The 26,767-nt window shown below is 37.2% G+C and overlaps 1 protein-coding gene across 2 annotated transcripts in view; it reads left to right on the forward strand.

Moving 5' to 3' along the window:
- Window positions 1-26,767, forward strand: part of LOC124615488 (cohesin subunit SA-1) — a 149,435-nt gene that overhangs the window by 69,306 nt on the left and 53,362 nt on the right. For both annotated transcript variants that reach the window (XM_047143830.1, XM_047144613.1), the window contains exons 13-16: window positions 658-870; window positions 10,840-11,007; window positions 14,443-14,631; window positions 16,025-16,178. In XM_047143830.1, coding sequence (XP_046999786.1) covers window positions 658-870; window positions 10,840-11,007; window positions 14,443-14,631; window positions 16,025-16,178 — 724 coding nt within the window. The remainder of the gene's footprint in view (window positions 1-657; window positions 871-10,839; window positions 11,008-14,442; window positions 14,632-16,024; window positions 16,179-26,767) is intronic.

A 26,767-nucleotide genomic window follows, 5' to 3' on the forward strand; every position in this document is an offset into this window, starting at 1 on the left:
AGATTTTTTGTTTTATAATTGGGATGTGCAGGGTTCAAATTCTAATTTGGCAAGCCAATTATGGTTGGTTGGTTGGTTGGTTTGTTTGCTTGCTTGTTTGCTTGTTTCATGTTCCATGGATCATTTTGCATGATAAATTGTTATGATGTGGACTGAGTAATTTTACATTCACACCACAGACTAATTTGTAAATATGGTTCATACTGAATTAGTTTCTTATATACATATAAAATATATATATTAATAATTCCTACTCACCACCTATTACACATTACCACAATAGAAATTATTCTGCGAAATAATAGAAATCGTCAAAGAGAAACTTTCTTTAGGTTGTTTTCAAATTTAACTTTGTTGTCTGAAGGACATATCACTGGATGAGCGATCAAAAAATTTTATCGCAACATTGTGCACCCCTTTTCATACTAAACTGGAGTAATGAATGTCAATTTTCATGATGCCTGGAATCACTTCAAATGAATGCTGGGATGGTTGTTTTGAGCAAATTATGTCCAATTTCCTATCCCTTAATTGTCCAAATGAGCAATTGCTCATTCTCCAACTACTATAGTATTGATAGGATGTTAAACCCTAATCTCCCTTTCTTATTTCTTAGTGGATGTCATTTATTATTTTCTGTGATATATATTGTTTTAGTACCTCGACTATCTGCTGAAGAAGATAAAGTCAATTGTTGAAAAGCATCATGATACAGATGTGTTGGAAACATGTTCAAAGACACTAGAAATACTATGCACCGAGGGAAATGCAATTTTTACTCGATGTGATGTTGCGCGTAGCACACTTATTGACTCTATTGTTCACAAATACAAGGAAGCCATAGATGAATGGCATAGCCTCATGCTTGGGGTAAGTGTCTTTGCAGTACCACGAAAATTGTGATAATTGTGTGCAGGAAACCTTACCGGTTCTTTTTATAGTGTACAATTTTCGTACATAAAGTTCTGCTTTGACTTTCAGTGAAACAGATGTGTATATGTTGTAGATGATTGTCTTAGTGCATTATAATTCATATATTTTTGGAGTGTTATACCAGTGTAGATGTAGTAGTTGAACTTGTGTAAAATAGTCATACCTGTTGAGAACTGCATAAGTATTTTCTTTGTTTGATGGAATGTAAAATATTGCCGAGTCACCTATCCTCTAGAATGGCATTTTTAAACTTACGTGTCACGTAACTAATCAATTGTATTTCTTTGGAAATTTCTGATGCCTTATTTGCGGCAAGAATCATTGTCCTAAATAGAAATTAATTTGATATTTTAGAACATATTGGTTTCTACTGATGGACGCCAACAAAATTCATTGGCTGTAGTTGCAATGGTAGATCATTGTCGTTATTGAGCATGCTTAAAGAATGCTGTAGCACACAAGCAGACACTGAGACTGTGTAGCGTGTCTCTCTCAATAACTTTGCCTCAAATTGCTGGTTCAGTAACTGTTTTCATAAAAGACAGCTAATGTGGAAAATTTTTATTAAGATTTTTTCATCACTTTGACAAATTATACAGTAAAACCCTACTTTTGTACTTTTCAAGGGTCTTAAAAAAAATGGAGTAAAACGCAGAAAAATGTAAAACTTTTTAAGTGGAAAAAGCTACATATAGGAGCCCGCCTTTCATTTTTATAGTTTATTTATGATTTATGTACATAATAGGGGTCAAAATACTCATTATTTATTATCCAGTAAAGGTTATTCAAATTTTCTACTATGTCTTCATTTTGGGGTGGGTGCGTGTGACCGCGCGCGCACGCACACCTGTGAGTGTAAGCCATCACTCACATGATTTGTGTGTGAAACCCAAAAAAATACCTATTTAAATATTTGCACTTGACAATGAGAATAAATTCTCAAAATGCATTTTGCTAAGCATGAAAAAATATTTAAGTGGTGCAGTGTTTCATTATTAAACATTTGAACAACACTGGTGTCAACTAGTGCTACAAATTGCCAAATGATGAGGCACATGAAATGTGCTTGAGAGCCACCATGACGAGAACAACAATTACGAAGTTGCACAGTCACGGTAGACTCAAAACTACTGTGATTGATTATTATTCGAAAAAATCTAGTTTCTCCCAAGTTATGCCAAATAGAGGTTGGCAGCAGATGGATATAGAACACGAATCCTTCTCCCATTACCAATTCAAACCTTTTGAGTAGTGTCTCACCATTTCTAGAAACTTAACCGCATAACATTTGCAAACATGTTTAAAGGTCAATGGCATGCCTGTGTCATTTTATATCATTTACGTCAGTTTTTTTCTACAGGAACAGTGTTCCATAAAGCTTAAATCACAGGAAAATTACAAATATGTTCATGTAAAATCAGGTACGAATTAACATTGTGAATGTAGGAAATTAACGCAGAATTTGGCATATGTGTAAATCAAAAGCATAAGGTGGAATTAAATGGAGGAGGGGGGATGACAGCAAATTTGTTTAGGCAATTTATATTAAATGGAGAAAAAGAAGAAAGCATTGACAGGTGCAATAATTGTTAATCTTTTGTCTATGACAATTTGAGGAGATATGTTAAGCTGATTCTGAGCACATCATGTACAGTCCCTTGCCACTGGGATGATCTGGTTGGAACACAGTGCGTTCCCTTTCCTCCAGTCTTCCCACCTCTTCTGTATTACTTCACTGCCCAAATCTTCTCTTCACATCCCCGTACCATTTTACCATCTTATTTTTCTCATGCATTATCTCCCTAATACTACCATTTCTCATCTTTTCCATTTTTGTGGCACTTGTTCACCTTCATTTATTAACACTTACTTTTTTTCCCTTTCCTTCGTGGTTCAGATTTCCACAGGGCACAACAGAATCTGTGTATAATCATTAGGTATATCACTGTTTTACTTTTCTGAGGCACTTCTTTGTTCTATGATGTCATTTCTCTCACTCTTCGTATAAAGTTGTCAGCTTGCCTCACACATTTCCTTGCCCCTTTGCCATTTCTTCCAGTTTTCTGTATTATACTTCCCAGGTACTCGAAACTACAGACTGTTCTCAGTGGCTCCCCATCTAGTGTCGTGTGCTATAGGTTTAGCCTTTCTCCTTGTGACCGACAGCACAAGCTTCTTTGCATTAAATTTTAGGAAATACCTCTGCAAACTGTCTTTACAGTCATCTAATTGTTTCCCTGCACCATCAAACCATCAGCAAACATCATTTCTGTCATCTGTCTCCTGCCTCTCTTGCAGCTTGTCATTATATCATCCATTACCACTGTGAAAAGTAAGAGATAGCACTTCATTGTTTCAGACCATTTCATTGTGTCAGCTTTGTTCTCTCTGCTCACTCTCTTACACAACTTATACATCCATTACACAGTCCTTTTGCCTCAGTAGTCTGCTTCTCTACCCCCTATCCTCATATTTTGTAAACTGTCATTGCCAGTTTTGTAAAGTCCTTGTCACTACTACTGTGGAGGTCGAGTTACCACTGTTATGATAGGCCAAGTTTGAGAGTTTGTGAAACAGCTTCTGGTGCAGTACACAACTAAGATAATTTCTCCCTGTCACTATTACGTAGCCATGCCCCAGGGCCAGGTAACAGAATAGGAGAACAAATGCTCTACAATACTCCAACAAATTAGTAACAAAGTCACACAAATGAGTTGAAAAGTTTACTTATCTTTGTGACTTGTTGAATAGTGAAGTCTGCAACACTGCTTTTAATATAACACCAAAAAAAGGCCCTCATGGCTAAGTGCAAATATCATAGGTAAACTTCACAGTTCATAACAAATGCAATTTGCAACAACTGTCTGTTCACTTCCAAGAGTTCACTAACAGATGTTTTCTGTCGAGGTCAGCCCCGGATGATGATATGTAACCAAGTGGGCGAGAGCTGCTCTTCTGTCTTCTGAGTAGGCTTCTGTAGGTTGTCGTCCAGTCATTGGCGAATTGTTCTTGGCTGGCAGTTGGCCAAGGCGAAGTCTAAATCTTCATTCTTAGTGCCGCCCATGGCACTGGTGGAACTCGCACAAGTGGCGAGTCTATGACACTGATACCAGCTAGCATCTTTGCTTCTATGGCACTTTTGCCCTGGCTCTGTCTTATTCAAGTGACACAGCATCATTAGTGCCTCCCAAGCTTTACTTTTGAATACAATGTTGTATGCTTTCTCTAAACGCAGGAAGACTACCAATATTTCTCTCTCATACTCATATAGGTATTCCTGCAACTGTCTCGCTGCAAATATGAGCTCTACTGTGGACCTTGTTGGTCTGAAGCCGCAGTATTCTTTTCTCAGCTGCTTTTGCATTGTTTTCCAGATTCATCTGACCATAATATTCTCATATCTTTGCACTATTGCAAGGAATGTCACTACAGTCTTTTACATCCTTCTGGCCTCCCCCGCCCTTTTTTTTAATGGGTACCTCTATCCTGAACAGATCTACATTGGACTCTTGCTTATCCGGCCATTCCTCGCACACATTGGAGCCAGATTAGTGGAAGTGCTGATTTATTGAGAGTGTCTAAAATTTAGTGTAAACACCTGGAGATTATACTTTATTAAATTCAAGGACACATTCATAGAACAGGTCAGGTCCATATGTAGGAGCATAAGAGTGGAGAAACTTCAGGATAAGGAAATCAGGCACAAGTACTTAACAGTGATCTCAGAAAGGTACCAGTTAGTTGAATGTAGGCAATTACAGTCATTGGAAAAGGGACACAGTACTAGAAGTGGCTAAAGAATGTCTTGGAACAGTAATATGTAAAGGTAGGATGAAACAAACAGTTTGGTGGAATGACACAGTCAAGGCAGCCTGTAAAAGGAAAAAGATGGCGTATCAAAAATGGCTACATACTAGCACTCAGGTAGACAGAGAAAGGTATGTTGAAGAAAGAAACAAAGCCAAACAGATAATTGCAGCATCCAAGAAGAAATCTTGGGAAGACTTTGGAAACAGGTTGGAGACTTTGGGTCAAGCTGCTGGAAAACCATTCTGGAGTGTAATTAGCAGTCTTCGAAAGGGAGGTAAGAAGGAAATAACAAGTATTATGGACGGATCAGTAAAGCTGCTGGTGAATCCTGTTGATGCCTTGGGCAGATGGAGGGAATATTTTGAAGAGTTGCTCAATGTAGGTCAAAATACGATGAGTAATGTTTCAGATTTCGATGTACAATGGGATAGGAATGATGATGGAAATAGGATCACATTTGAGGAAGTGGAGAAAACGGTCAATATATTGCAGTGCAATAAAACGGCTGGGGTGGATGAAATTAAGTCGCAACTCATCACATACAGTGGAATGTCAGTTCTTAAATGGCTACACAGGATAATTGAAATGGCGTGGGAGTCGGTACAGGTTCCATCAGACTGGACGAAAGCAGTAATCACACCAATCTTTAAACATGGAAACAGAAAAGATTGTAACAACTACAGAGGTATCTCTTTAATCAGCGTTGTGGGTAAAATCTTCTCAGGTATTGTTGAAAGTACGAGTATTAGTTGAGGACAAATTGGATGAAAATCAGTGTGGGTTTAGGCCTCTTAGAGGTTGTCAGGACCAGATCTTTAGCTTACGGCAAATAATGGAGAATTGTTGAGTGGAACAGGGAATTGTATCTATGCTTTATAGATCTAGAAAAGGCATATGACCGGGTTCCTAGAAGGTAGTTATTGTCTGTTCTATGAGATTATGGAATAGGAGGCAACCTTTTGCAAGCAATTAAAGGTCTTTACATGGATAGTCAGGCAGCAGTTAGAGTTGACGGTAAATTGAGTTCATGGTTCAGAGTAGTTTCAGGGGTAAGACAAGGCTGCAACCTGTCTCCACTGTTGTTCATATTATTTATGGACCATATGTTGAAAACAATAAACTGGCTGGCTGAGATTAAGATATGTGAACACAAAATAAGCAGTCTCGCATATGCAGATGACTTAGTTGTGATGGCAGATTCGATTGAAAGTTTGCAAAGTAATATTTCAGAGGTAGATCAGAAATGTAAGGACTGTGGTATGAAGATTAACATCTCGAAAACGAAAGTAATGGCAGTGGGAACGAGATATAAATGGATTGAGTGCCAAATAGGAGGAACAATGTTAGAACAGGTGGACAGTTTCAAGTACTTAGGATGCATATTCTCACAGGATGGCAACATAGTGAAAGAACTGGAAGCAAGGTGTAGCAAAGCTAATGCAGTGAGTGCTCAGCTACGATCGACTCTCTTCTGCAAGAAGGAAATCAGTACCAAGATTAAGTTATCTGTACACCGTTCAGTCTTTTGGCCAACTTTGTTGTATGGGAGCGAAAGCTGGGTGGATTCAGGTTACCTTATCAGCAAGGTTGAGGTTACGGATATGAAAGTAGCTAGGATGATTGCAGGTACTAGTATATGGGAACAATGGCAGGAGGGTGTCCACAATGAGGAAATCAAAGAAAAACTGGGAATGAACTCTATAGATGTAGCAGTCAGGGTGAACAGGCTTAGATGGTGGGGCCATGTTACACGCATGGGAGAAGCAAGGTTACCCAAGAGACTCATGGGTTCAGCAATAGAGGGTAGGAGGAGTCGGGGTAGACCAAGGAGAAGATACCTGGATTCGGTTAAGAATGATTTTGAAGTAATAGGCATAACATCAGACGAGGCATCAATGTTAGCACTGAATAGGGGATCATGGAGCAATTTTATAAGGGGGACTATGGTCCAGACTGAACGCTGAAAGGCATAATCAGTCTTAAATGATGGTGGTGATGGTGATGACGATGACGATGACGATGACGATGATTCATAGACCACTTAGTCCTTGAATGTGCACATACACACTGGTACCGCTCACTGTCAAACAACTCACAAACTTTTAGTTGTTGCAGTGATGATTGCAATGGCAGTATACTTTATCACACAACAGCTTTGCATTCATTACATTGATACCATATGTTTCTGTTAAAGTTTGGTCATAAAAAGTTGCTCATCCGGCATTGTGCTCAGTAGCAATGATTTTCTGCAAAAAAAACTTCAGTTCAACTTATCTTTAATTTCGAGTTTCCACTTGAGGTGTGGCATAAAATGTTCACTTTTAGAAGCCACGATATTGAACCATAAAGAAACCTACAATTTCAAACATGGTATAGCGTTATTCAACATTTTACTTAATTAAAAACATTTTTTCACACGAACATTCATTATTGTGTGCATAATTTTTGCTTGACTGGCTAGAGACTGCTCCATCTGATGTCAACATGGTGCATTTATCTTATATACTCTATTATAAGATCAGGTTTTTTTCCCCAAATTTGTCACTCAAAACCTTTGGGTTTGTCTTATATTTGCACATTAAATTATTGCTACTGAGGTCAAAATTTTTATGTTATTTGATAGATTGATATTGGGATCATTCTAAATTTACAGCTGAAGCTTGGGCTATTGAGGTCACATGCCGATTTATTTTGAAGAATTAGGAAGAGTGGGTAGGGCAAGCAAGACTCTCACTCAAACGGTTTCAAGATTTCCTAATATGCCGAAGCACTTGATAAAGTATTGACCTTACTCGAACAATCGGTGACACTTCACTCATCTGGTGCTAGCGCATGGTATATGCGAGAAACTCTGCATCTGCACAACAGTCTGTTGCTCTGCTTAAAAGTTGATAATTTCGTGAAACACGGGACGACAGATAATTTAATGCTGTCATCTTACAAACTCTGTTGTATTTGAACAAGCTTTGTTTGTTATAACAATACAACGAAGAGGATAGTTGCTACTCACAATATAGCGGAGATACTGAGTTGCAGAAAGGCACAATGAAAAGACTGTCAGGAAGTTAGCTTTAGGCCAGCAAGATCTTTGTCAAAAATAGACTACACACACATGCAAATGCAACTTGCACACATGACCACGTCTATGGCAACTGGAGCCAGACTGCGAGCAGCAGTGCATTATGGGAAAGGCAACTGGGTGGCGGTAAGGAGGAGGCTGGGACGGGGAGGCAAAGAGTTAGCAGTGTGGGGGTTGGGGACAGTAAAGTGCTGCTGGGAGCATGCAGAGAAAAGGCAGAGAGTAGGGCAGCTAGATGCAGTCGGAAGGTTAGACGGAGGGCAGGGGAGAAAGGGGGTGGTAGCGGAATAGGAGAGAAGTAAAAAGACTGGGTGCGTTGGTGGAATAGAGGGCTGTATGGTTCTGGAATGGGAACAGGGAAGTTGCTAGATGGGTAGGGCAATAACTAATGAAGGTTGAGGCCAGGAGTATTATGGGTGTTTGTGTTTCTTTGTTGGCTGAAAGCTAACTTTCTGACAGTCTTTTTGTTGTGCCTTCCTGTGTCTCATCATCTCCACTATATTGTGAGCAGCAACTATCCTTTTCATTGTATTGTTACATTCTGTCCTGGATTTTCCATTGTTTGTTTGCAATAAAAGTTTTCATACATGAATCAATACCAGTTAACAGTGAAAGGGGAACAAGTCTCCAAGCAGTTCTAGGTGCTACAGTCTGGAACCGCGCGACCTCTATGGTCGCAGGTCCAAATCCTGCCTCGGGCATGGATGTGTGTGATGTCCGTAGGTTAGTTAGGTTTGAGTAGTTGTAAGTTCTAGGGGACTGATGACGTCAGAAGTTGAGTCCCATAGTGCTCAGAGCCATTTGAACCATTTGGAACAAGTCCTGGAAAAAAACATTACTTTTCTGAATGCAAGTCAGTATTTTATTTTATTTGATTATGAGATACTGTGACGATTTATCGAGTGGGCTGCAAAAGAGAAATTATCGCTGATCACTTACTAGAATACCAGGTAAAATTGTTACCACTATTCAGTTGGCTTTAGAACAAGTTGGTGAGTTTCAAACAAAGGAAATTAATCCAGAATTAAATATCAAAAAATGAAATAAATTATATTAAACTGTCTGTAAATGGTATCACAAGAATAAATTACAGTGGCAAGACCAGTCATGGAGATAGTACCAAAAGACATTGGGTCTGATTAAAGAGATTGAGAGGGTCCAAAGAAGAGTGGCAAGATTCATGACTGGTACATTTAGCCATCGTGAGAGCATTACAAATCTCGTAGAAAGTTTGAAGTGGGACACTTACAGATAGACAACGCGCTAAGAGGAAGGGGCTGCTCACTAAATTCCGAAATCTGATCTTTGCCGAGGATGTAGAGCATATATTGTTACCACCAACTTTCAAACCGTGCAATGATCACCATTCAAAGACAAGGAAATTAGAGCTTGTACTGAGGCGTGCAGACAGTCGTTTTTCCCTCGCGCGATCTATGAGTGGAACAGAGGGGGGGGGGGATATGACTTTGGCACAAATTGTGCCCTCTGCCACACACCGCTTGTGCAATTGTGATCTTTTATTTATTAGTTGGTATTGTTAAATATGACCTGCACTCCAGAAGGTATTTTAATCTGTGTTTCACAGTTTCTCAAGCACAGTAGTACATGTTTGGAAGGGGAACAGTGATATCAGCTTGTCTGAAAACTGGGATGAGTACGGGTAGGGAAATAGTGAGAAAGCAGCAAATTACGTCATTACTGCCAACCATTGGAACCTGTACTGTGTACTTTGGCTTTATATGAACACTTATCATATTTGAACTGTAGAGTGACCTAGTCCATTTGAAATGATTTTAAAATTGGACAAATACACAACAATGATATACGTTTCTGCAGGAGAGTGTAAAAGCCTGGATAGGGACTAGTGGTGTACTTAAGAGTACGTGTTTCCTGCAGCAGTATTGTTGACCTCCGTCATGACATATGACTGGAGTGAATGGGGGTGTGTCAGCTGCTGGTTCTATGCAGCCAGTGATAGAGTGGTGGGCACAGAATGTGTTGGGAAGCAAGAGACGTAACATTTTCACATCAGCATAGAAGTGAAAACTTATATGTATTCGGCCATAAAGCAGATGGGTTCCCAGTTTGCACCATAACGACAGCCTAACATATATTTGGAAGAAGTCATGAAATATTTGTGACAATGAAGATGAAGATATAAATTTCACAGCTGTGCTGTTAGCCTGATAGTGATGATTAATAACAGGTATACCACAGTCAACAGACTAAGTAAAAAAAAAAAAAGGTAGTGAAGATAAAAAGTAATGTAAACAATTTCTTTTCATTCATTTTATTTCTTCGTGTATTATCAAAATGTGTCAGTCAATAAATGGCCTAAGTTTAAAATAACATTTTAGGCAGATATGTAATGTCAAAAAAACAGTTTGTAATTTTGATCAGTCAGAATATGTTAAAAATAATACTTTCTCAAGGAGCCTCTTGGAAAAACCTTGGTGACAGAAACCACTATTTGATAATTGCATATCACGCTGATGGCAGTGAACACATTATTTTTTTATTATTAGTGATGAGTACTGAAATGGAGGAAAAAAAGTATGGAGAATGAAAACTACTACCAGAAAATAAGATATTTTTGTTGAAAGTGCCAAGGGAGTTACTAAACCTAATTCCTTGACTTTAGACTGTCCCATCGCCACCATTAAACGTTTACATCTATACTCAGCAAGCATCTGATTTAAATCCAGAATTTGTGCATGCTATTTAAATCATAGAAAATCTCTTCTCTCTCTCTCTCTCTCTCTCTCTCTCTCTCTCTCTCTGCCAACCAACTTTGTGAAATGAAAATGCCACTCATCACTGGTATTGGCACTGGATAGTATTGGGATTTAATGGTTTTGGTAGCAGAGGCATTGTGAAATGTGTACCTTTCCTTTTTAATGGGATTGTTTGTGTGTTTGTGTTATGTTGTATGCTTACTCCCACTAATTTCATGTCCAGCCTCACACAGGCTTCGTAATGCATGGGCTTGTTTTACACAGTAATTTTTTGCATTTCAGAATGAAGTACCAGATGAAGATGAGACATTCAGTGTTGTCTACAGTTTGAAAAAAGTTGCCATTTTCTACCAGTGTCACAATATGGGTCACTGGGGCGTTTGGGACCCTGTCTTCAGAGATATAATTGAAGCACAGGGTGGCTCTAGCTTGAAGAGTTTACCGCAGGAGGTGAGAAAATGCTAAATAACCATTTTTACAACTTTTTAACCCCCCAATTATTATGATTTCATTAAAGAGGATCAGCTCAAATGTTGATGGCTGTTATTGTTTGTTGTTTGTGGTGTCTGTGAAAGGACTTCTATAACCTAGGTACGTAGAAGTTTTTAAGGCTTAAGAACAACACAAATAGAGTCAGATAAAATGTCTTGGGAACGTACTACAGTACCTATTTTAGTGAATCTCCGCAGAACCCAATATTTTTTTCCTGAAAGAGGGGTTTACCTTAATGGGGGTTTAGCTTAGGTACTTGGGAGGAATGACTCAGAATCTTAGTTCAGGCATGTTTATGTGTTGTAAGAGCTATTTAGTCACAAGTTGCCAATAATATATTACAAATTTAAATTTTAATGTCAGAAGTTTTCGTTCCAGTTGCTTCATGTTTGTTAGTATTTACTCATCTGTGTTGAAAGAGGAATAGTAGTCCCTGATGGTGTATATTCCTTGCACAGCAGCTACAAAACTTTGTACAACAGGCTCGTCCTCTCTTTCATGATTGTCAACACTACTTCCTACCTCACAGTGTTCCTTCACTAGCATTTCACACATCTCAGTTACATTCATTTTGGGTGTGTAAATCAAAATGTCGTCATCACAAGAAACAGTCCTGGAATGTCAAATGTTCAATAACATCTGTGATTATGATCTATTCGTCTTCTCGAACAATGTCATCAACAACAGCTATTATACCACAACCAGCCCTTGCAAAACAGTTTAATGCAATATGTTGTTTTGCACAACTCCAGCCAGCTAGAAACATATCTATAGGATGCAGAATGTTGAGTCTTGCCCCTTCCTTCCTGTCGAGGGGTGTAATTGACTTCTGTACAACTGCTATTCTGTATTTGGTTTTAACAGAGTGTGTTGTGCCTCCATATAGAGGCTGCAGATGACATGCAGTTTGGTGGAATGAATACAACATTTACATTCCTAGAAATTGTGTTTTCTCGTGATGCGCAGGGCTTTGTTCAATAATAAGCACTATACCTGCTACACCCATCTTGGCATATAAACACCTGAGAAATCTTGTAAAGATTTCTGATGTCATTCAGGCATTGATGTTGAACAGTTTAAATACAAGGCAGCCTATTTATGTTTTAAAAACACCTGGAAAATTTAAATTTTGCTATTTTCAGAGGGGCAACTTCTCACTTCCGTCAGTATTTACACACAATAGTACAGTCATTCTATGTTCTCTCTCTTTCTTTTTTTGTTTTTACACCTCCATTCCATTTTTCTTTGTGAACAGAACATATTTTCACAGGAAGTAAAATGTAAAAGTCAAAAGTTTCATATGCATTAAAAATGTCTCTGGGCTCATAATGCTGAATTAATTGTTTATTCAAATGGTTAAAATTTTCTAGAACCATGGCCTCACTGTTTCTGCTTACTCTCTGAAATGAGAGATTATGAGGTTTTTTAAAACCTATCTAACCAGCTGTTTAAGACACCGAAATTTTCAATACTTACCTGGGCAATTTCTTGAGGCTTCTCTTGCAGTATATTTCCACTTACTAGGATTGTTGCCACTTTTCATCCCTTGAAAACCATATTAAAAGAATACTTCCCACATCATTAAATTGTGGCATCCAGATGTTCTTGCTTTTGCATCTAGAGGAATTGTTAGCTTCGGCATTTAACAGTGCTTCCTTGTTTTTGAGAATGCCGCACTGTGAAGGTGGGGCCAAATCATTCTTCTTCACCCTATTGGAAAGTTTTGTGGATGATCAACAGCTTTTGTTAAATTGTAAGCTCTCTGCGTTATGTTTGTGGGACATAACTTCACGGCACTGAAATTAATAATTTGACAAGAACAAAGTCAACACTTTTGCGCTTCATAACTCCGTGAGTGTGGTTTCAGATCATGTGACAACACTCCCATTTCTGATTCCTTCAACCCTTTTCCAATATTGCCACAATGGAATTAGATGTAGATATGTGTCGACCAAAAGAATAGATTACCTTGTACTGCTGTCACACTACAAGAAAGGCGTATGAAAACAAACACTCATTTGGGCATGTTAGGAATTGCTTAAAAATTGGATTTTAATTTGCAGCATGTTTCACATTTATTCCTTAAAAGTGGACTTTTTCTTAAAGCAGGTTTTGTTAAAAGTGGGGAGGAATAACTGTTCTTATGATAGTTTCACCAGGACCAGGACAAATATTCGTGAAAAGCAGGATTTTCTTAAATATGGGTTCATTAATTTAGGATTTTACTGTATATTTTTGCAATGAAGACTGCAACAATTACACCTAGGGAGTTTATAACAGTGAGAGAAAGTTCAGCTGTTTCAGTGTATTCAGTGAGAAAGTGTGAAGATATTTTGCATGTACCATAAGATTTTTTACTGATTCTTCAGAATTTTCTCCTATGGTTTACTGAGTTGGACCTGTAAACTCTTATTTTCGTAGAATCACTCAAGTACATTTTCTTGTCTGTATCACTTTATTGAATACTTATTGTAAAATTATTTCAGTCAAATTGATTCAAAATTGTGATCTGTTTGGGAAAAAATACAGTTGCAGTTTCCTTCAACTGTAATTTTTTTAGGTTTGTGTGATCAATATGATGGGGCCACTGTTTTCTTTGTTTATGTGCATCTTGAAATTTTCTGTCACACTGGAATATGTGATGACAGTTTGATATTGAACGGAAAGTCAGTTACGTCCAAGCACATTATTCTAAATCATTTGATTTATGGCATTGCCTGTGTCACCAGTTACTATGGTAATATTCTTATTAAAATCATGACACTTGCTCAAAACGTGTACTGTGCACTTATAAATTGTGCAACATGGGAACCATGTGTCTGCCCTTGATGGCTCATCTGAAGATGACTGGCAGGTGTACCGTTGAACTATGGATTTTGGGAACAGATGACAGTAGGCTACAATTTTCATAAAAAATTGATATCTTCATTCTTGTTTGGTTAGTCACACAGTAGTATGTAAAACAGGGTGCAGCTGTTGCTGTAACATTTAACATCAGCCTACTAATCTCTGCATTTTGGAATTTTCTCTTGGGTACTTCAGCTTATGGAACATAAACTTTATATAGTTATCTGTTTGGTAATTAATTTAGGAATACAAGTAGCTATGGGTAATAATCAAATATACTGGTACATAAGTGACAGACTTGGGTCACAGTTGCATATTTTTAAACCAAAATCACTGCAGGCTGTGGTGTTCCTTTCATGTCTTATTTCTTTTTGTCCTCTATCTCTCTCATCTGTAACACCCATAATTACTGGAAGAAGAATGCTTCCTGCAGAAAATATGAGTGTGCAAACTACAGCTGAACATTATTGCATTTATTTTGTTGTGATTTATATGTAATTACATTGTTGTTTGGGGAGAAGTGAGAAAAAGTCCTTATCTTCACAGGCTATTAAATACTGCATTTCTGCTGCATTTTTTGGAATACTGTGGGATCTCCGCCACATTGAGGAGCTGATCGAAGGAGGTGCAAGTGGCAGTGAAGAAGTGGCTACCTTAAAGGGAAGGTTACATAATTTCATGGACACCATGAAGCAGCTTCTCCAGACAGCAGTGGTTCAAGCTTACAAAGAAGAGGCAAGAAATTAAGATGTATTATATTTTTAAATTTAGTCGCATGTATGATGCACATTTCACAGTTTTATTTGTTCGATTAAGTATGGAAATTGGGAAATCGCTTGTCTTTGACAATTTTATGATTGTTCACACTTACTTGTTATTTTTTTCTTGACATCTTCCCTCCCTACATTTTCCCCTTCTACACTCCTTTTTGTGTGTGTGCTTGCAAGATGCAGTTGATTTAAATGTTTACTTACAAAATTGTATTTGCTTTCCCTTGTTTGTTTACTATGTCAATTCTATGGTTTACATAGCATACTTTTCTCTCATTTTTCCCCATTTATCTCTGTCTTACTAAACCTGATATCATATTTGAGGAAGCACAGTGTTTCTTTGTTTTATTTGTTAACTGTATTTGATCTTTGCAGTGCCCAATTGTTTATAACGTGAAGCATAGCATCACAGTTTGGATTTATAAACTCCTCTGAAGATTAAACTGTTCTAAATGGAGTTCGAACCTTGGACCTTTGCCTGTCACAGACAAGTGCCCTACCTACTGAGTTACCTGAGCATGACCCACAACCCATCCTCACAACTATAGTTCTGCTAGTACCTCATCTCCTACCTTCCAAACTTCACAGAAGTTCTCCTCCATACCTTGCAGGCCTAGTACTCCTGGAAGAAAGGATATTGCAGAGACGTGGCTTAGCCACAACCTGGGGAAATGTTTCCAGGCTGAATTTTGCATTCTGCAGCAGAGTGGTCACACATGAAACTTCATATCAAAAGCAACAGTCATGGGTTTGAGTCCTGGCCTGACACACAGTTTTATTCTGCCAGGAAGTTTCATATCAATGCATGCTGCACTGTAGAGTGAAAAATTCATTCTGGAAACAATATCCCAGGTTATGGCTAAGCCATGCTTCCACAATATCTTTCTTCCAGGAGTATTAGCCCCACAAGTTTGAAGGGTAGAAGATGATGTACTGGCAGAAGTATAGCTGTGAAGATGGGTCCTTGAGTTGTACTCAGGTAACTCAGTAGGTAGAGCACTTGTCTGTGACAGGCAAAGGTCCAAGGTTCGAACTCCATTTAGAACAGTTTAATCTTCAGAGGAGTTCATAAATCCAAACTGTGAAGCTATGCTGGAAAAGACAAAATTACCAGGTTTGAGTCCCGGGAAGCTTCATATCAATGCACACTCACATGCAGAATTGAAAATTCATTCTGGAAACTTTTCCTTCTACTATTACACATATACAGCAATTGCACAAACTGCCATTCATTTGATTATTTTTCTTGCTATAGTTACTTAGATATTTGACAGACATAGATTAATGTAATTTTCAGCTGTTTTACCAACTTATGGCTATATGTACAATTGTTCGATTATATATTTATTTTATTACAGGCATATATCACTGTGTGTGACCTTCTTGTGGTTTTCTGTAACCAATTAGCAAGCAATCAGGCATTAACTGACCTCGTGTATGAGCCAGACAGAGCCTTGCAGAGCATGCTCAATGACTTCATTCAGCAGTATGTGTTTATTGTTGAAGAAGATGGTCAGTACTTAACAAATCTACCAAACTATTTTTTATTTGCATCTTGGAAGTGAATTTTCTGTTATTTTGTACAGAGTAAATGCTTGCATAAAGTATTATAAGTTTATTAGAAGAAATGAAATTATAGAATAAGAATTTTGGAACTGCATGTAGATCAAATGTACATTCTAATATTTTAATTCTTGGTTATATCCCTGTATAAATTTATATATGCCTAAAGCAGTATTTTTTGCCAGCCCTTAGATGTTTATTGTCATGAAAACATATAGTTTTGTTAATGGAATGTCTAGACAGTGGAGCATATTGTTGCCCTGTATTGTACATAAGTGTTGTATTGTAAAAATACAGTGAAACCTCCATCCATCACAGGTATTTCTATTGCCTATGGGAAAAAATACATATATTGCAGTGATCATCATAGAATATTGGCTCCCGTGGTATTTAATTTTGTTGCCTCTTCCAAATTTCTGACGTTTTTCATCTCTCATTTTGATCTTCCTTTTCTTTTCTATTTCTCCACTGTATTCTTTCCTGTATTTGTCTTAACTAGAAGCAACCATAACTGTATGGCATGCAAGAGCATGGTGTCAACAGCTTTTATCTGTATACCTTATGGTATTTTGTACTCTTCATTCTGTGGGCTTCCTTTCCTGTTGCTTCCGTTCTAACAAGTGCAGTGCAGACTATTTAAAGGCAGTCTTTTTATAATGTGTGGTATGTGCACTTGTTAATGTATCTGCAGGTCTGTTGTATCTGGCTTTTATTTATGAGTTTTGTGGTGTTAATGTATTTAGAGTAATTGTATTTAGAGTAATTGTAAAGTACCTACTGTGTGTATAATAGCGGCATAAACTATAAATATTTTGTTATTTCTTTGTAATATAAAAAAGAGAAACAGTAAAAGTAATTTATCCATTACCAGTACTTGTTGAAACACAATAATAGTTATATATCCCACAAATAAGCATAATTCATAAGAAACGTCCAATCACTCTTGTTTTGTTGCCACTTCAGTGACGTGAAGTTCAATAGCGCTGTGTCTGCGAGAGGACACTAGCAATTACTCAGTTAAGTTACCAAAGTTGAGTGTGGTTTTTTTGAGCGCCTTATACAACTGTGACAGCATGACCACAGTGTAATAATCATTGTTATGTGGCCTTGTGGAGGCCACTTATATAAAAATTAAAAATACTTCATCTTTTGGATATTGCATCTTTGTTTGTTCTCTTGCATTTTTAGGGATGTGTGTGTGTGTGTGTGTGTGTGTGTGTGTGTGTGTGTGTACACACATACCAGCATTATTCATGAACATTTTCCTTTTGTTTTGATAGTGTATCAGTTGCTTGACTTTTGACTAATGCTTTCTTTGTCAAGCCCAGATTAGTTACCTTATTTTCACGGGCTACCTTTATATGTTACATAATAGTTCATATGTACATTCAATGTCTGTTTTTTTACTACATTTTGAATACTCTGTTTTGAGAAAATTTACTACCTTACAATTTGTGCAAAAGTACACTAAGCTCCAACCTAGTGTGGCTAGTGATGTGATTAGATTTGATTTAAAGTTTTTGCAAATCTAAATGGTCTGTGACCATTGTTATTCATTATTGCAGTGAATTGGATTATCGTGTTCAGATTTCTGGTAGTTGGTCTTCACACTGAGAAAGTGAAGTTTCTCAACATGTATTTGTTACAAGCATTTGTAAACATTAGTAATATCATTTGATAAGTTCACTATATTTCGAACAGTTACGTAGCTTAGAAGAACTGGTTTATAGATTTTCATCATTGAATTTTTTTTATTGAAACTGCTCTTAATAGGTGTTCTGGGCAATATAAATTTTTCAATTGAAAATTAATTCCTTTTTGTGTGTTTGCTTTAATGAAATTAAATTACCGAGAACATCACAACTAAATACTTCTTCCATGTGAAGTGAGAAATAACACATTTCTTGTAACTGCTTTGACTTAAAAATGCATCTAAGAGTCAGGATTCTCATACATCGATGGGTAAAAAATGAGTAAAGCTACAAGGGAAATCAATTACGAATATTCTGCTCCCATAATCTTGCATGTTTTATGTGCAGTAGTTAAAATTTTTCAGAGTAAGCCTCTTTCAGTGCCAGTTCTTGTTCGTACATCTACATACTACGCAAGCCACTGTTTGGTGCATGATGGAGGGTTCCTAGTACCACTACTAGTCATTCCCTCTCCTGTTCCACTCCCAAATAGAGCAAGGGAAAAAGGACTGTATGCTTCTGTAAGAGTGCTAATGTGTCTTACTTTATCATCGTGGTCCTTACACAAAATGCTTGTATGCAGCAGTAGAATCTCTCTGCAATCAGCTCTAAATTTCGCCACAATGTTCCTTGAAAAGAATGTCGTCTTCCCTATAAGGATTCCCATTTGAGTTTCCGAAGAATGTCAGCAATCCCTGCATGTTGATTGCTAAGCAAATACCAAACACGATAATCACTGCTATTGAGCACATTATCTTTTTACATGTAACTGCACATTTTTTGGAATATTTTTTATTTTTTTATTTGGGGGAAGTGAACAGAAAATCTGCTATATAAAATGTGTCTATAATTAGAGAGACTAACTCACAATTTGAACATGGTGAGATTTTGTGCTCTGAAAATAATAACAAGGAAAACAAAAAACATAGAATCTCATTTAAAAAATTCAGATGCCTAAATTGTAAATAAACTGCTACTAATAATGTTGAGCAGAACCAGCCTATGGCTATCTGCCTTCCATGATCAGTGCACTATGAACAGACCTATTGAAGTACAGTGAACCCTGCTTTTATGCTTTTCAAGGGGCTTGACAAGGTGCTGTAAAATTTAGGAAATAATGTTGAAAGCAGTAAAAGTTACACATAGGATTTCCACTTGCATTTTCACGCGTTATACATTATATGTGTACATGTCGAGCATCAAAATACTTTTCAGAGACTTGTTTTCTGATAATTGTTCTAATAAAAACCACTGATGTAACTGGAACTGACAACTGTGTGAGAAATAGAAACATTTGACTTAAATTCATTACTTCACAATTGATGTTTGAGTCTGGCAAGTAGAATCATTTGACCTAATTTCATACACCATATCAATGTTTTTGGAAAACCTGCAGTTGTCATTCATTAAATAAGTAATAAAACACTGCACCACCTACATATTTTTTGTGCTTAGCATGACACATTTTGAGACTTTATTCTTCTTGGCAAATGGAAATATTTATAGAAGTATTTTATGTTGTGTTAGCATATGTGGTGTTCTGTATCTCTTGGTCTGTAATCGTATTCTTAAAGTTACCACGCACCACACACGTGCAAACTATCACTTACATGCTTTGCTGTGAAACATCGCAAAAATGCAGATGTAAATATTTGTACTTGACTATGAGAATAAATTTTCAAAACCTGTCTTGCTAAGCTTGAAAAAAATACATAACTGATGCTGTGTTTAAACCAAAAGCATTTGAGCAATGTGAAATGAACTAAGGTGTCAACCAGTGCTGCTAGTGGCCAAGCAACAAAACAACTAAATGTGGTTCAAACAATGCAGAAGTGTTAAGATGACCACAACAATCACAAAGCTGGGCATGCACAACAGAGACAACTTGGAAATAATTGTGGTTGGACATGATATCTTTATTCAAAGACTGTGATTTGAGCAAACCTAGTTACTCCCATCAGCCATCACGTTGAGTAGCACTTGGCAATGGCAGGAAGTAAAGCACAAATTGTTTTGACTTCATCCGTTTACTGGTTCTGATCTGCTGCGTAGAGTGCCCTGGTGTCAAGAAACTTAACCAAGTAATGTTTGTAAATGCACTTGACGGCCATTGTAATTTTGTGTGCATTATATCAGCTATTTTCTCCATGAACATATTTTTGTGAAGTGGGGAAATTGTTGATGTGTTAATACAAAATTGGGTGCAAATTAACACTGTGGACACAGGAAATTTGATGGGAATGATAGTCATAATTCCAGGAACATAAAAGTTCAATGTTGTATGGTTTTCTGGTGTTTGTGTCCCAGCACTTACGTCGTGTGATACTCTGCTGTGAGAGTAGGTCCTCTAGTATAAAAAATATGGTGAAAAGCGGCATAGCCACAGCCCTTAGATTGGTACCATATTCTATCCTTGTCTCCGAATGAAGTATGTTCTAAAATAACTCACATCATGCCAACTCTGCATGTCAGTTTAGGAGTTTAACCCATATTTCTGTTTCAGAAGACTGATGATCAGATTGCCATAAAACCAATTTCTTCCAGTTTCTTATCTCACTGTTGACCAGTTCAAGACATTTTTTCGTCCCTAATTACATATATGCTATTGAAACAAAAAATTCTTAATATCTGTTTCAGTACTTTTCCAGAGAAACAATTGAACTTATTGACCACACTGTCAGAGCAATTGGAATCCCTTTCCTCTATTTTGGATAGCAACCTAACAGTGTGCCTTCTGAGAGGTGGCAAGCAAATAAAAACAAAAAAGTTGTTGAAACTGGTAATTGGTAGTTAGTGATGTGAAAACGTAGCGTCTATGTTGGGTAAAATTAGAATCTTTTCTTCGTGATTAGAGATGTTTAAATGTTTGTCTTACGACGAAATTGATCACTTCTACTTTCCTGGAATTAATGTTTTCCTGACATTCACAACGTTTATCACTCCCGTCAAATTCCCTGTATCCACAATGTTAATTTGCACCTAATTTTGCATCAACATATTTACAGTTTTCCTATAGTTTACACTTTATGAAAAAATAAAATGGCATTGGGCGTCAAGTAGTGTTTACAAATGTTACATGGGTAAGTTTTTCAGACCAGGTGCTGTACTCAGTGGATCTGAAATGAGTAAAAGATGGAACAATTCGTGCCATATCTCATGCCAGTGCCACCTCTACTTGGCCTGGTGGCTGATAGCTAGGTTCATTCAAAAGAAAAAACTAATAATAATAAAATCGTGACCAATCACAACCATTTCCAAACTGTCTCTACTGTGCATGTGCAGTTTCGTGATTGTCGTGACACCTTTGTTGAACCGTGGTTTGCCTGTTTCATCATTGGGCCACTTGTAGCGTTAGTTGACATCTTCACTCACTTTCCGTGACTGAAATATTTTTGGTGTAAACACAATGCCAGTTATGTGTTTTTTCATGCTGAACAAAACAGGTTTCAAGAATTTATTCCTGTCATAAAGTGCAGTATTTACGTATGTATTTAATGTGATTTTACACAAACAAACAGAGTGAGTGATAGTTTGCATATGTGTGGTTTTCTACATAACTGAGGACGCACATTACCGGATAACCTCAAAAAGATGACTGCAGTGCAAGAGAGACAAAACAACACATATACAAACACCACACGAAGTACTTATGCAAATATTTGCACCTTAAAAAGGGAAAAATTCTAGAAGCATGTCATGCCAAGCATGAAAAAATGCATAACTGTTGTAGTGTTTCATTATTTACATAACGAATAAGAGCTGCAGGCTTTCCAGCAACATTGATTACCATCTACGAAACTGAGTCACATTTCTTCGTTACATCAGCAGTTTTTACTAGGTAATAAAGCTTTATCAGAAGGTAAACAAGTCCCTGAGAAGTATTTTGATGCCTATTATATACATATATCATACGTAAAATGCGAAAATGCAAGGGGGTAGCCTATACATAACTTTAACAGCTTAAAACATTATTTCCCACATTTTACATTTTCCCATATTTTACGCCATTTTTTTTTAAAGTCCCCACAGGGTTTTGCTGTATAGTATTAATGAAAGAAAATAAATTTACTACCTGCTTCTTACAGTAAGAGCTCTTAGGGTGGAATGTTTGCTTTTGAAAAATCATCAGTTTTTTTTTCTGAAATTAGCTTTGCTTGTATCTGTCCTTTGGCTGTACTTCAGTTCTCTGCAAATAATTGTTGCTGTGGAGAAGCAGCATTTTCTCAGTGGTGAACAGAATGCCCTCTGATTTGAAGTGTTTATTGACATCATTTTTTTTCTCACTCATTTTGTTAGTTACAAAATCTGCTACTTGACAGCGCAACAGAAATAAAACTTAAAATAACGCTGTTCGCACTTTACAGGAAGACTTTCAGTTTGATCCAAGTATGATTACCAGTTGTTTTTTCTAGTCACTGTATTGTGAACACTACAGTGTGATAGTAATCTGTGAGCATAAACAAACAAGAACTTTGGCACCCTGAGAGAAAGGAGCAGTACAGAGGAGCAAGCTGCACCCTCTGCTTGCAGGGCTCTCATTTTACACCTGTGTTTTGTGTTTTTTCAAAAGCCAAACTTATGCATGGTCAAAGGGATTACTGATCATGTCTGGTGCTGTGTGTCATACTCGAACCCTGTAATAGACCAAGATTAGTCTTTTCACTCATTTCAAATATTAAAATAAAAATGAGGAAAGCAAAACAAAACAAAATGGAGTGCATGAAGCATTGGTAATGGTTTACCACTCAGTTGTTGGTTGAAGTTGGCAGCATTGTAACCAAGAAAGTTTGGACCGAAATCTGTACTGCTATCTTACGCATCCGTTGTTCAAAATATTCCACACCTGAAGCTGCTGTGTTAAAGTGACCACATGATACCAACTTTAGTTAGCAGACAAACATTAGTGTTTCTTTGTTCTAAGATACAAAGGCTGCATCATATGTTCCTGTTGCCATTGTATCAATATTATAAGAAGGAAAGTTGCTACTCACCATATAGTGGAGATGCTGAGTCACTGCTAGACACAACTAAAAAGCTCTCAGAATCAGTTTTCAGCCATTAAGGCCTTTGTCAACAATAAACACACACACACACACACACACACACACACACACACACACACACACACAACTGCAGTCTCAGGCAACTGAAACCACACTGCGAGCAGCCAGTGCTTGATGAAAGTGGTGACTGGGTGGGGAGGGAGAGGGATAGTATGGTGGGGGTGGCGGACAGGAAAATGCTCCAGGTTAGATTAGACTGAGGGCAGGGGAGAGGTTCCCGTAACCCTCCTGAACTCAACATCTCTTTAATCACTGTCCTCACCCATCCAGTCCCTTTCCTACTGCCATTCCAGCAGTACATAACTGTCAGCGCACCCAATATTTTTATTTCTCTCCTTTTCCGCTACTTCCCCCCTCCCCACCTCTCCCATGCCCTCAGTCTAACCTGCAGCACTTCGCTGTCTACACCCCCCCCCCCCCCCATACTATCCCTCATCCCTCCCCCTCCTCACTCCAGCCTCCTCCTTACCCCACCCAGTCGCCACTCACATCACTGGTGCTGCTGCTCGCAGTATGGTTTCAGTTGCCTGAGACTGCAGTTGTGTGTGTGTGTGTGTGTGTGTGTGTGTGTGTGTGTGTGTGTGTGTGTGGTTGACAAAGGCCTTAACGCTTGAAAGCTTGAATTGTGAGAGTCCTTTTGTTCTGCCTATCTGCGACTCAGCATCTCTGCTATATGGTGAGTAGCATCTTTCCTTCTCATAATATTGTTAAATTCCATCCTGGATTTTCCATTGTTTGATTATTGCCATTGTATGTTATAGGGACTATTCAACTGCCTACTGTTGACATGGCACCAGAATATAAGTAACGAATGCACTGGCATGTGATTGTGTTCATGCAATGCTGTGCTCTTTGTTGTGCCAATGCATTCTTATGCACATTCTTTTTCCAAACTGAGCTGTGCTAGATGTACAGTACTAATAATCAAAAATTTTCATTATTTGCATGCAAAAAATAAAGCTTTTACAAACCATCTCTGATAAAGTAGTTCATTTGAATACAATTTTATTTGGAAAAGCATTTATTACACAAATTTTCATATTCATGTTTTGAGATAGAATTCACATGCATATTCATATTTGCCACAAATGCAAGTTTTTCTGGTCGGTACTGGTGTTTACTGATGTCACTGTAACCTTGACCAACTGGGAAAGCTAGGTAACATGCTGTGATTGAATTTATGCGTAAGTAAAGAACAGTGTTTCATTTTAGTTGTTGAGAACAATATTCTGATATTATTATAACAATAATGGAAAGCCCTGGTGAAAAAATATATAAAATAAGGAAAGGCAATCACTTATCTATAGAGGACTGGTGTGGGTACACACAAACATGTAATAGAAAACAGTTAATTCTAACTTCAGAGTTCTTGCTCTTTTTCTATTAAGACTATAATGAACAACACATACCCAAATGTACATGCTTGCGGTAGCGAGTCTCGCCACTACTTCAAGTGTGTATATTTGGATGTCTGTGGTTGTGTGTGTGAATATGTGAATTCTTACTAGAAAAACAGCAAGAACTTGATAGCTAATGTTAAGTGTTTTCTGCTATGTATTTGTGTGTGCCATGCAGCAGAGCTCTATGGGTAAGCGGTTGACCTTCCATTATTTTACATATTTTTCTGTTACAATTAAATTCTTTTGTTGATCATAGCGAATATTTCACATAAACTGGAATGGAAACAACTTGTTATTGTAGTTCTCCATTTTCTCATTATTATTTTTTCTTCCTTTCTTTTAGAATTGTATATGTAGTCCATATTATTAGTGTAACTTGCTTTATTTGCATGGCACGATTTTACAATCTTATTTCAAGGCATTTTCAGAGCCATCCACAATTTTTTCCATGTTTTCTATTCTTGTTATTTTTTGATTGATGTCATTTGGTCATTATATTCTCATTGCATTCACAATCTATTTTTACACACATTCTGTTCATAACAATCACCTCACTCATGTGTTTGCTTTTATAACCATTAATATCACTGGGTAGAGGGCATTGAAGTGTTGTAGAAAGTCTTACATTTTAGAAATGTATTGGTATCTAGATGCGTATGTCAGTATGAGTCTTTCACAAAGAAATGGTTAATGACTTGTAAACTGACTGAGGGATCACGTTTCTCTGTGTGTAAAGCTTTTGTTCAGAAAGTATATTTACAATATCCTACTTCAGATTGTTGAATATTTTTTATGAAATTCTCACAAGACATATATCAAGTATGACATTTGAATCTCATTGTCACAACAGTTCAGCTGAAAAAATTCAGAATTCATAACTAGTGAATAACAAACATGAAGTAGTGCAATATATATCTTTGTTGTGGCTTACTTTACAGTGACTTTTTGTTAACTGGGACTCTAAAGTAATTGAATTGATGTGCCTCAATGTGTACCATTTGGTTATGATTTTTTTCTGGCAGTTATTAAATAAATGGCAAATTTTCAGTTTCAACTCAACGTTTCAGAATGTACAATTTCAATGACAACATTGGTATGTTATAAATACATTATGAATTTATTTAGGTGTTGTCAATGTTAAATGTGAAAAATAGTTACCATTTCACATTGATGAAGACATCCACGGACTTTTCTGTTTTTCTGCCCAAAATAATAGTCTTGGTTAAATAATCCACATGAATATTGTCCATAACCTGAAGCTTTAAAAATTTGGTTTAGAAGACAAATTTTTAATTTTGGGGAAAGAACTGCGAATTAGTTTCTGGGTATGCACTGTTCTTTCTCTCTCCCATACCTGTAATGCTACTATAGGAACAGTGTACTTGCTTGCTGTTTTAATGTGCCTTTTTAAAGATTTTTCAAGATAAGAAATGTGTGTGGAAAGTTTGAAATGATAGGAAGGAATTGTAATTAGGTTGCAGTTATCTATAAACATGTATACACTAATGAACAAAGTGACAGCAGCCACTAGGAATTTGAAAGAACTAAAGACAGTTAAAGTAAAACTCCTTTTTAATGAATTTCTGGGGACCCAGATACTTTTCCCTTAAATAGGGATTTTCGTAAGTGGGGGTTTTGGCAGAGAGCATGAAATGAGTGACCCAGAATAATAAGTCAAGTGTATTTAGGTGATACAAGTGCTGTTTAATTACAAAATTAGCAATCTCCTCTACTACAAATTTAAATGCAGTAAATATATTATTATTACACTTTGCACAGAACACGTCCTTGCCTTAAAAAACGGTAGTCTTGTTTATTTGGTCCTTCCAGATATTGTAGTGGAAAAAGTTGTTGCTCTAGCTGGTTGATATTAGTTAGAATTGATTCATCTACATTAAAGAGGAAAATAAATTCCTGACAGTATCAGTTCCTTGCACAGCAGCAGCAAAGCTTGACGCAACACTCTCTTTTTTCCATCAGTGTCATTGCCAGCTCCTACCTGTATTCCTTCACAAGCATTTCACATTCTTAAATCTTGGGTGTGGAAGTTAGGCTGTCATCATCACAACAAACAGTGTTCTGGAATGTCACATTTTCAGAAATATCACTTTTGCTACTCCGTTCCTCTTCAGGCACAATGTTGTCTTCAACATCAAATGATGCATCACAGTTTAACACAGTCTGCTGTGTTATTGAATTCCATGCAGCAGCAAACTTTCACATAGCATGTTCAGTGTTAAGTCTCATCACTTCCTTCCTCTCAAAGCATGTAATTGACTCGTACACTACAGCTACTCTGTACTTGGATTTAACAGAGTTTATTATGCACTTGTCCAGAGGTTGCAGATGAATTCTGCAGCTTGAAGGAAGGAACACATCATTTG

This window comes from Schistocerca americana, chromosome 1, assembly GCF_021461395.2.
Source record: "Schistocerca americana isolate TAMUIC-IGC-003095 chromosome 1, iqSchAmer2.1, whole genome shotgun sequence".
NCBI classification, from domain to species: Eukaryota; Metazoa; Arthropoda; class Insecta; order Orthoptera; family Acrididae; genus Schistocerca; species Schistocerca americana.